General features: G+C 41.3%; 1 protein-coding gene across 5 annotated transcripts in view; it reads left to right on the top strand.

Moving 5' to 3' along the window:
- ubr5 (ubiquitin protein ligase E3 component n-recognin 5) overlaps positions 1-12173 on the top strand; it is an 83608-nt gene that overhangs the window by 19031 nt on the left and 52404 nt on the right. For all 5 annotated transcript variants that reach the window (XM_072692481.1, XM_072692479.1, XM_072692478.1 and 2 more), the window contains exons 3-8: positions 3378-3459; positions 3548-3624; positions 5791-5910; positions 7391-7667; positions 8710-8869; positions 9173-9322. In XM_072692481.1, coding sequence (XP_072548582.1) covers positions 3378-3459; positions 3548-3624; positions 5791-5910; positions 7391-7667; positions 8710-8869; positions 9173-9322 — 866 coding nt within the window. The remainder of the gene's footprint in view (positions 1-3377; positions 3460-3547; positions 3625-5790; positions 5911-7390; positions 7668-8709; positions 8870-9172; positions 9323-12173) is intronic.

Genomic DNA, 12173 nt, shown 5'->3' with positions numbered 1-12173 from the left:
CAGCAGTATGTTAAATCATTAAACTGCAGCAGGCCAACGACAATCTTATAAGTTACATGCAAAAAATAAAATAAAAGGCAAGATCAGATTCTTTAAATAATAAAGGTCTGTAATAGCCCATCAAACAAACTGCAGTCTAATCAAAACCAATCAAATTTGAACTCGAAAGTACATTGGTGGCGACCCACATTCAGCATAGACAAGCATAGAAACGGGGATTGAAAATCTGATGTATTATAAAAACTGACCAAAAAAGGATAAAGATTAAATTAGTAAATATTTAAAGAATAATCAATAAATCAAATGACACTAAAATGATTAAACCCAGAAGAAATAAGTAGGGTTGCAATATTCTAGGATTTTTTAAAGTTGGGGAAATTCAGATATTATAAAAATTGACTAAAAAATTATAAATTAAGATTAAATGAGTAAATATTTAAAGAAAACTCGATAAAATAAATGACATCAAAATGAATAAACCTAGATTTATTCCAAACATGCAAAAACAGCAGTACGGCGATGCATTGCACAATCATTAAACTGCAGCAGGCCAACGACAATCTTATAAGTTACATGCAAAGATCAGATTCTTTAATGAAGGCCCAATAATAACCCATCAAAACCAGTCAAATGGGCCACAGGCTGGTGCAAATGCTCAGGTTGCTGCAAACTGAAAACGCGATTGCACACATTAATTGTTTCGGTTCCAACGTAAGATATAAAATTAATATACTAATAAATTTATAATAAAATAATAAAATGAACTCTTAACAAGAACCTTTAGCAGGCTGAAGGTCTCTAGGCCCGCCCTGCTGGCTGAACACAGCGCTGGACAGGACGCTTCTTCCTGATTAGATCTGTGTTATGATGCACACCGTAGTTTTATTATAAAATAAAAAAAATAGCATTAAAAAAGTCTGTTGTGACGAGAAACTGTCTTAAATATTACATTTATATTTAATTATAATATTACATTTATATTCTTACTGTATCTCCCAGTATCATCACGTTTATCATGATATGATGTCAGCATTGACGTCTTTTCATTGACTAAATTTTATTTATTCATTTAAAAAAAAAAAAATAATTTAAATAAACAAAATCCACCCAAAATCATCTAATTTGGAAAATCTGTTCTCTTAATAATAATAATAATAATAATGATAATAATAATAATAATAATAATAATAGGGCTGCACAATATATCGTTTCAGCATCGCCATCGCAATATGCAGTAGTCACCTCGCAGTTACAGCAGTTTATATCATAATTTATGGGTTTATGATATGTAATAGGGATGCACCGATCCAGCTTTGATACCGATTCACAAACTTTGCATATTGGTCGATACCGATACCATTGTTATAAATATTAATATTAAACTGTATAACTCACCATGTGGGAGAGACTTGAGGCATCAGGATTGGACTTTGTCAAACACACAAACAGTAATCAATCTTATTTTCTAATTTTTAGCGTAATTCAAAATAAAATCTAGCAGCTGAACCTGAGAATAAATCAGTAATTTGGTCAGACATACAAGCGGCAATCAGACATTGCAAACCTCTAAACGTTTAGTGCCGTCTCAGGAATCAGTTCTGTGGATCGGCCCAGTTATCCGATACCCGATCCAGATAGATTTGCTAATATCGGATCCTAATATCGGATCTTTGAAACTCAAATATTTGATTATTTTCTCTTCTTGTGTTGTGCTGTTGCTGGGTTAGCCAGCCTGCTCATTCCTAAGTTAGCTTCTCCGCTAAAAGGAGCCGAACACATGCTAACCTACATCACCTCACTGCCTCCAGCTGTGTTTCTGAGTTAGCTCCAGGCTAAGCACAGCGCCACCCAGAGATCCAGCCCCGGCGGCTCTGCGCTGGTCAGCGCTGAGCTCCCGCCAGTATTGAGTCATCAGATAACATCAAGTTGTCCACAGCTACGAATGTCCAGTCCTCAGTGGTGCAGCTGAAGAAGCGGGTGGGGTGGGTGAGCTCATTAACGGCCACGTTTTGGCGAGATCATTGATTCGGTCATCCTGCGGACCAGCTGTTGAAGCACAGCTGCTGGCCATACATTCTCCCTCTCCTTCTGGCTCGCAGCTTATCTTCTGAAAACGGCCAGAGAGGTTTGCTTTAGCTCTGTGGAGTCTCCTCCCATACTGCCGAGCTCCTGCAGGATTTACCCCTAATCCTGATCGGACACACCTGTACGTCCCAGAGGCTTACGCCAGTAATGGAGTAAGGGTGGAGAGCCTGTAGGGTAGAGCTCTGATTGGCAAGACCCTGTGATCTGATAGGTGTCACAATTCAGGGGTTATATTATTATTATTATTATTATTATTATTATTATTGTTTTTAGGAATATTTTTAGATGATCTGGATTAAATGTTTATTTTTGTGTTTTAAGGCCATGTGTGCTTTATTAATGTTTTATTTAGTTGTTTATTTTTTGTGAATTTATTTATTTATTTCTTCGTTCCTTGATATTGAAAAACTGGTCTTGAAAATGATCTAAAATCCTAAATGAAAGACTCCTGTATTTTTGTGTGTGTGTGTGTCTTTGTATTTATATATATATATATATATTGTGTGTGTATGTGTGTGTGTGTGTATATATATATATATATATATATATATATATATATATATATATATATAGTGTGTGTATGTGATATATAATATATTACACGCGCACACATATAAAAAACTATATATATATTTATTTGTACATTTATATAAGTTTGTGTATGTAAATATAAATAATATACACACACTTTATTTATATATATATATACACACACACTTTATATATGTGTATATATATATATATTAGTGTGTATTATTTCACAAACGTATATAAATGTGCAACAAAAATAAATATATATAGTTAAAGAAAGTATTTTAAATAAAGTATTTTATATAAATATATGTGTATATATAATAAATAAATAAACATGTATATATGCGTGTGTGTATGTAATCGTAATTTCTGTTGTAGAAGTAACTCTTATTTACCTTCCAACAAACGTCCGCACTGTTGCCGGCTAGGCAATCGTGTCCATTAATGGCATCTTGAGGACACCAGATGGCGCTCTGAACAGCGTGCTTAAAGCAGAGGCTCTGGGCTGGATTGGGATTAACGTAGCAGATACCCGATCCATTAACACATGCCTGGATCAGCCTCGGGGCAGCCCTTCTTCCAGTAGTGATGGAAATGACCATCATTTTCTTCACTTTGCTCAGTGGAAATGATCTTCACGCTAGTTTGACGTTGTTTACTCGTTAAGTGCATGAGGTACTGCAGTAGATCTGTCATCCAGCTCTGTGTATCTGCCAGCGTAACCGGTTTCTCCCCCCCACCCCCCCTGTATGTTCCAGCCATCCACAGCTCAGCTTGTTGGAGCAGGCCACACTAAAGCAGTGTGTGGTTGGACCAAACCATGCTGGGTTTCTGCTTGAGGTAAGCTCTTCAGACCGGCGTCCGTTGTCCAGCAGTCCTTCTCTTTACTGCGTGTAACTGGTTAAATGGACGCTGCCCTCTGTTTCAGGATGGACGGATCTGCAGGATCAGCTTTGCTGTCCAGCCTGATCGATTGGAGTTGGGGAAGCCGGATGGAAACGATGGGTGAGACTCGATGCTAATCACGTTTACATGCATGGAGCGGACAGTTTAAGGGTCATTTGGGCTGAATCGGCGTGGTGAGGTTTAGATGGCTGCGTTTTTGATGGCGATTACCTTTTCTGATGCCAGAACTGATATTAAAATGTCGGGTATCAGATAGAGTCCAGATGTTTCCTTCCTACGAGAAGAGCCGGTGTCCTCGGGCTACTCAAACAGGGCCCTGCAGCAGTAGGGCTGTTTTATTGGCAGGAACCTGCCGATACCGATAGGAACGCATCACTATACAGGAGTTACGATTTAAAACCAACCAATACGATCATTTTTACTGATTTATTTACCGTGATAAAGAATGACTAGAGATAAACCCCAGTTTCTGGAGTCTAGAGAAAGAAGGAAATTGCCATAGCATTACTCCTACACCACTACAAACCCAACTGCTCGCCGCTGAAGTTTTCCGGCCACCATGTTGCGTAATTTTGTGAAATTACCGTATTTTCCCTAATAGCACGTACCGTGACCGTTCAGGACGGGTCCACCTACTCTCTTACTCTTGAAGTTTAGTACTCCGTTTCGGTTTACTTGGGCGTCGGCCTGCTCGTAGCACAGGTCGTACTAAAGTTCGTATTTTAACTTATGGGTAGCCTCATAATTGCGAGAATTCGAGGATCCTGAGACATTTGGGACAATAATGTACCCGAAACCCCTCTTTATTTCTACCATCTGCACGACGGTGCTGAGTTTCGTTTCAGGAGTATAGATTAGATTTTTTTCCAGGGTTGGATCAGATTCATCCTGGTTTTGGCCCGTTATCCGTACTGGTACGTAGAGCTGGGCAATATGGCGATATTTTATCGTATCGTGATGAATCCGGTTATCGTGGTGCACAATACACACGCTTTTATTTACGAGTGTCTGGTGGATATTGTCAGTGCTTAGAGTGCTGTAATCAGTCTTATTTCATTAAATGGAGTGAAGCATATTTTGAGTAAAAATCACGCTACTCCGTTTCGGAAAAGTATTTGGACAGGAGTTTTGAATAGTTTAATGCAGTTGGTGCGTTTTGTCTACATGCTGAAATATTGTGATAAAAATCATCGTATATCGTAAAAAAAAAATCGTTAAATATTGTGATACTACTTTCCATATCGCCCAGCTCTACTGGTACGTCATGGTACCCCATTCCCTCGTCTCTCGCTGCATTTAAAAAGCCCATATCAGTGCGTTTATAACAAGCGCTGCTTTCTGCCCTCCCCCCTCACTTCATTTGAAATCGGCTGAGCTCACCGGTTCGGTTGCGAGACGGTGAAAAATGGCAGTGTGGAAAGTGTGAGCGGGGTTATTTCTGCTTTGCTAAGAGACACGAAGGGAAGTGAGCTAAACCGGTCCGTATAGAGCGTAATGGCTCGGAGGCTTTGTGGGCTTGCGCTAAAGCTATAGCTATTCCATCTGGCTTTTTTAGCAGTGCACGTCTGAGCCTGCTGGGCCCGCTGCTAAAACCTCAGCATTCAAAAAGTCCCTGGCTGCTTGCAAATGAGGCAGCTCTGCGTTAAAGCAACGGGTTTCAGGGTTTTGGTGGGGTGGGACGGGGTGGGGAGAGGCATACAGGAGATGATGATGATGATGATGGTTGTCCTTTAAAGCATCATTAGTAAAAACTGTACACAGTGTTTATTCCTGTGGTGCTCTGGAATTAAATGCCATTGCATTGCTTTAAGCATCAGTTTTTAGTGGATCTACTCAATCCTGGTTCTGGTTCTGGTTCTGGATCACTCCTCAGCCAGCTACAGAGCATTTCCCCTTTGCAAAATTCAGCCAGCTTCCATTCTAATGTAATTTCCTCAAGCAGAAATCCCCTCGGCGACACCATCGGGAAGGGAGAAATTGAGAAAGCGCTTGTACGCATTTATCCAAGCTTGATACACTCCTAATAGAAGGGAACTCGAAGAGCCCAGCAGCCGTTAGGAGTAGAACGGGGTTTTGTGTGTTATCCAAGGGTGTTGCCATTTGCCAAGCTAGTCAGCCCCCTCAATAATCCCACCCCCGCTCTTTCAGACAGAGAGAAATTAATGGGCCCAATTGGCTTCTGTGCCTGGATTTCCGGGCTCTACTCAATAGTCCCGTGCTGGGACTATAGGTGTGTAACTGTAATCTCCGGTTTTTTGTTTCCAGTTCAAAGTTGAGCAGTGGCTCAGGGACAGGAAGGACCTCCAGGCCAGGTAGGACTAGTGATCCGCCCTGGTTCCTGTCTGGTTCTGACACTTTGGGCCGACTGGCAGGCAACACCCTTGGGTAAGTTGTTGGCAGGGGGGTCGAATCCAGTAGAGCAAAGACCGCCAGGTAAAGTTGGCCGCCGCACGACACGGCGACGCCGAGCCTGGTGGGAAAAAAATATCCCAGGTTTATTTATTTATTCATTTATTCATATTTGTATTGCTTTAGTTTATCAGGAATGGGCAGAAGATGCAACTGCGAGTGTCAGAGCTCAGTAATGCACCCATTTCTATTAAATTAAGTGTAAATAATTTCTTATTTAGAATAACTGATTATTGATGTTTACACTGTATAAGTATAACCATGTAGATATATGTATATTCTTTTGCATGATTTTGAGCACACCTGGTCAGATTACCCTCTGTTTGTTTGTTTATTTATTTATTTATTTTACTTATGTGTAAATAAGTCACAGCTTCTGTAAATGATCATTCTGCACATTTTATTACACCAGTGCTGTTTATTTGCCTAATAAATAAAACATTAAATGTTTATTTTTCTAAAATGGTAAATTCAGGAAATGCATACAGATTCTCTAAAAGTGCCAAAAATGACATTTAATGTATTGACTTTTTTTTTTATCTGACTTTTTTAATACAGCAACTGCAAAAATGAGTAATTTAACCAAGGGTTGAACTTTTGGATCAGTTAGTGTTCCTTTTATTTGTATAAATATAACCTTGAAGTCAATGTGAAAAGATTTTATTCGAAGGCAATTTGGAGCATTTCTATTGGTCCGTTCATCATAAAATTCTGATACACTGTAAAGAACTGCCAGATTTGCTTTGTAAAAAAGGTGGGAAAAAATATATTATAATATATTTAAATATTAAATATTATTAATGATAATCATATTAATAAAAATAATAGTAATTATAACATAATTTATAAGTAATAAATATTCATTAAATAAATAAATAATAAGTTCACTAATCTGTTTTTCAGAAAAATATTTTTATAAAAAATATTTTAAAATATATTTTTCATAGTTTATTTGTAGCAATGATTTGCTGAGAGATCCATTTTATATTTCTTTCCTAATCTAAACATCTTTATATTAACAGTTTTATTTAGGGTTTTTTTTTTAAGTGGAAAATAAAGTAAATATTACAGTCGAGTACATTTGGCCATTTTTGCAGCAGTGTTGACGTCAGGGTGCTGTTTATAGTTTTACTGATTTCTGATTTTGGCAGATTTTCCTTAATTGCAAAACCACTCAAAACTAGATCAACACCTTAAAACTGCCTTGATGTTTAACTTATTCCTTTATTGACCCACAACCCACCTCCTGGACCACATCTGCTCCGGCAGGTTTTCCCCCCTTCTGAAAGTCTCCCACCTGGTCCAGCTACTCTCGTGAGTAGTCTCATTAGCTGGGTCCGGTGTGGTGAGTAAGAGCTGCAGCTAAACTCTGTGTTTCCCCCCTGATGTAAACGGACCTCTCCGGTACTGGTCACCGTCTCCAGCTCTGACAGCCTGTCTGCGTTTGTCTCACCAGGAGCCGCTGGAGTTCAGGAGTGAGTGGTGGAGGCAGCGGTGGAGGAGGAGGCAGCGGTGGAGGAGGAACAGGTGGAGGCAGTGGCGGAGGAGGCGGGGGCGGGGGAGGCGGTGGAGGGGGCGGAGGCTCTTCAGGCCGCTCCAGTACCGCGGCCCGGGACTCGCGCAGACAGACCCGCGTCATCCGCACCGGCAGAGACCGGGGCTCCGGCCTGCTGGGCAGCCAACCACAACCAGTCATCCCTGCCTCGGTCATCCCCGAGGAGCTCATTTCTCAGGTAAACCCACACCTGCTCCCAGCAGAGCAGCTGCTGCTAATGTCCTTCCCTGCGGGAGTAGACTGGGAGTAGACTGGGAGTAGACTGGGAGTAGACTGGGAGTAGACTGGGAGTAGACTTCAGTGTATCCAGGGGCTAATATGTACATATCAGCTGATTCAATGAAACATGCAAGATATTAGCGCTGGCCTGCAGTTCCTCCTTTAGTGATGGCCTAAAAAATAATGGCATAGATCAAAATAAATAAATAAATATATATAAATAAATAATTAATTAATTAATCAATCAATTAATTAAATAAATAAATAAATAAATAAATTATAATCTTAATTAAAAAGGAAAAATCCCAACAAAGGGGTCCCAAGTGGAGGACCTCTGCCCCCCCCACATCCTTGCTTTGCTTCCCTCCAGGCGCGTTGGTTGGTAGCCTGGTGATGTTGCATCGGCGTCAGTTCAAAAAAAATGAGAGGCTTGACAGCACACGCACCGGAAGGGGCGTGTTGGTGGTCCACCCTCATTGGTGTCGGGGGTGCATTGTTTGTGTTGAAGGGGTGCGGGGTGGGGGGGTTGAGTATGTACGGGTTGGGTAATTGGCTGTCCAAATTGGGACGTAAATAGATAATAAAATAATATAAAATGGTGTTAATAGGTCCTGTAAGCACATGTGTATATTTTTAATATATATGTGTATATATTTCGATTTAAATATATATTCAGTATATTTAAGTTATATATTTGTCAGTCTGGAATCGGAACAAAATAAATAATAAAAAATCAGAAATAAAAAAATAAACAGATGCTGGCGTGTATTTTGGCACAGTATTGAGAACTGCTGCTATTTTTAGTTAATTAATATTAGAATGTTAATTATGTTAATTAATTAATGTTAATCAATTAGAAATGGGTAAACTCTAACAGTACTATACCAAGACCCACTGAAATGGATGCAGGCCATCATGCTTTAGCTAGACTAGTCATGCTTCAGTGTTCGGCACGATGCTGAAGACTCACTGGTGATCTTGTCTCCTGCGTGTTCTCTCAGGCCCAGGTGGTTCTGCAGGGCAAGTCTCGGAGCGTCATCATCCGAGAGCTCCAGCGCACCAACCTGGACGTGAACCTGGCTGTGAACAACCTGCTGAGCCGGGACGACGAGGACGGAGACGATGGAGACGACACAGCCAGCGAGTCTTATTTACCTGGAGGTGCTTCCCGGAGAGCTTTCTCCACATCCTGCAGATCCGCCCCACATGTTTAGCACATGCTTAGCGTCCTGCCACTCACAGCTCCACTCATTAAGGGTCTGATGGTTAAGTCACGCGCAGTGAGCGGGTACTGCAGCGCAGACCGGACCCTCTGTCGCTCCGCTGTACAGTGGGCGGTTAGTCTATGAATAAGGGGATAGGCTGGGTGTGGGTTCTGTTCTTGTGTCTACAAACTTTTGGACATGTAGTACACCATACATAGCGTCTCTGTCTGAGAGTGTAATTCATGCCTGTCCTCTACAGAAGACCTGATGTCGTTGCTGGATGCGGACATCCACTCTGCGCACCCCAGCGTCATCATCGACGCCGACGCCATGTTCTCAGAGGACATCAGCTACTTCGGCTACCCCTCCTTCCGCCGCTCGTCCCTGTCCCGCCTCGGCTCCTCCAGAGGTAATGGACAAAAGCATGAACGTGCTTCCGGCTTACAGCTACAACCAGGGCACCTCCGCAACCTCCCAGTTTAAGCATGACCGCCAACAAGAGCGTAGATTCGTGGTGTTGACCCCTGGTTGTACCTCTGAGCCGCTCTCAGTCAGAGCTGGAGGAAGTCCCGTGTGATTGGTCATTTCAGGCACCAAGCGCTGCCAGTGTAGAGCTTTGGAGATGGCCTGGACGGGACCTTCTCCAGCATCACGTTTGTTTACATATTTGTGGTGTGACCAACTCTGAGGACGAAAATGAGCTGGATATGATCTGTTTGGATACGTGTGTGTGTGTGTGTGTGTGTGTGTGTGTGTGTGTGTGTGTGTGTGTGTGAGAAAAGAGGGTTATTTACAGCAAGATTTCTAAGCACAAAGTTCGGGTTGTCCAACAGCCCTATGAAATCGTGCGACCTGGCTGAATAAGGTCCGAGGAGTCTTCCCAGCTCCCTGCGGTAAACGGCGCTCCTGAACTAAGGATGGCGCTCCTGAACAGTTCAGTGTTTTAACTGTTGCGGAGCTTCACCAGCAGCCTGAACTACCACACTGGGCGGCACGTCCTGGTTTGTGTGGGGTGTTGTGCTGAGGTTGCCGATCTTAATGTCCCTCCAATGCACAAGTGGATTGGTCTGCAATTAGCATCAGTTAGGGCTGGATTAGATTATACACACACACACACACACACACACACACACACACACACACACACACACACACAAAAAAAAAAATTAAAAATAAAATATATATAATATTTGAGTATGAGCTTTATAAATTACAAATATTCTTCATATTAACCCAGCAATATATTACCTACAGTTGAAAACTATGTAGTTAGAAATTAAGCTGGGCAATATGACAATTCATCACGATAGGATAAAAAATTGTTATTGTGGCTCACAGTTTGCTTTAGGAGTGTATCACTGTAGTCAGTCTTTTTTTTTTTTATTATTCTAAAATAATAGTGAAGCATATTTTGAGTAAAAATCACAGTACTCAGTATGGGAGAGTTTTTTTAGATAGCAGTTTTTTTTATTACGTTGTTAGTGCATTTTTGTCTACATGACAAAATATTGTGTATCGTAAAAAATCTCTTTAAATATTGTGATGGAACCTAAAAATTGTCACCCAGCTCTAGTTAGACATAATTTAAGTGAACTTGTGAGCGAATGGCACCTTAAGCATTGATTGTAACCCTTCATAAATTAGGGGTGCACAACATGTCACTGTCTTACCATTATTGTAATTTTACGTTCATTTAGAAGAATGTAGAATGTATTTTTTGAGTAATGTCCAGTTATGTTTTATTGCAAAGGTCATAACTAGTCCAGTTCTGCTGCATGTAGTGCGGTGCATTTGTTTTTAAACTACAAAATATGTCTATTTGCATTAGTTTTTAAAAATGTGGCCCTCCTGGAAAGGTTTCGGTCTAAATATTGCTGAAATTGGAGAGATATGATCTGGTATATAGATACTTTATTAATCCTGAAGGAAATTTAGCGGCCAGTAGCAATTGCACAATACAGCACAGTAATTACAATTATAATAATAAATAGAATAATGTAAAAAATATGATTAGAAAATATTGCACTAAGTGGTGTGTAGCAAAGTATTGCGATTAAAAATTGATTGAAAATATTGTGATAACATCAAAATAGGGCAGTAACTTGACTGTAGAGGGTATGCACTGACGTCACGTCCCTGCTGGGACACGCCCCCTTTAGTCGGGCCGAGTGGTGGAACACCATAAGCTGCAGCGTTTATTAGGGGAAACGTCCAAACCGGGACTGAACCCAGCGACTGTCTGCTGAAGTTAAGGGCAGCTGGACTCGACAGCGACCCGTCCACATTACCAAAGAACCGACGGCCCATGGACAGCGATGTGTAGATGCCAGGAGCGTCCAGCTAACTGAGGCTCAAATCAAATCCCCCTGTTTAGAGGATAAAGCCTCGTATCTGAGAGCGCAGAGTCGAGGGAACGCTCTTAGGAGGGGTCTCCACTGTTTTCAGGCTGGTTTAGTAGACTGGCTCATCCAGGTTTGCTTGCTCTGCCTTTTAATTGAACTCAGTGCAAGCAGTGGGCCTGGTGTTTCTCCCCCACACAGGGCCTGGATTCCAGCTGTTTCTGTGATTTGCAGCAAATCCATTAGTTTCTCTGCTCTTCTGCAGGAGGAAGCTCTGAATTCCTGCTGGATCTGTTTGTACAGTCAGTCGCACAGCAGCTCTTTCCCCACTGAGCGCTAATGCTAACGCTAACGCTCAGTTGGTACTCCTGGCAGCTGTGGCACCACATGCATACATGCTCTATAGTCACAGATGCTAATAATATATATATATATATATATATATATATATATATATATATATATATATATATATATATATATATATATATATATATAAATATTTATTATTTTTTTTTTTTTACTGCTTAATGACCTCGTAATTAACACAATACACTCTAACATCTGCTTCAGAACTCCGTCAGTTCATCACAGACCACCACAGGGGGGCTTTTCACTTTCCTCATAGACGGAAACGGCTTGGACCCCGTGGTCGTCTCCTATTGGACAGACTTGGCTTGTGACTGAGTGATCTTGCTTTGTGAAGTACCCTCAGTATCTTGATGTTGGTAATTCGTGTGTGTGTGTGTGTGTGTGTGTGTGTGTGTGTGTGTGTGTGTTTGTCCCCCACCCTGCTGCATGGTCACAGACGCCCCCCCCCCCCAAGAATAATGAGCCCTCTGAGAAAGGCCCTGCTGTACTGCTCCAGTTCAGTGCAGTTGGTCCGAGACCCTGCAGCCAATCGAAAAGCTCTCCCCCAGC

This window comes from Salminus brasiliensis, chromosome 1 (genome assembly GCF_030463535.1).
Source record: "Salminus brasiliensis chromosome 1, fSalBra1.hap2, whole genome shotgun sequence".
Taxonomy (NCBI): Eukaryota; Metazoa; Chordata; class Actinopteri; order Characiformes; family Bryconidae; genus Salminus; species Salminus brasiliensis.
This window is presented reverse-complemented; position numbering and strand designations above follow the sequence as displayed.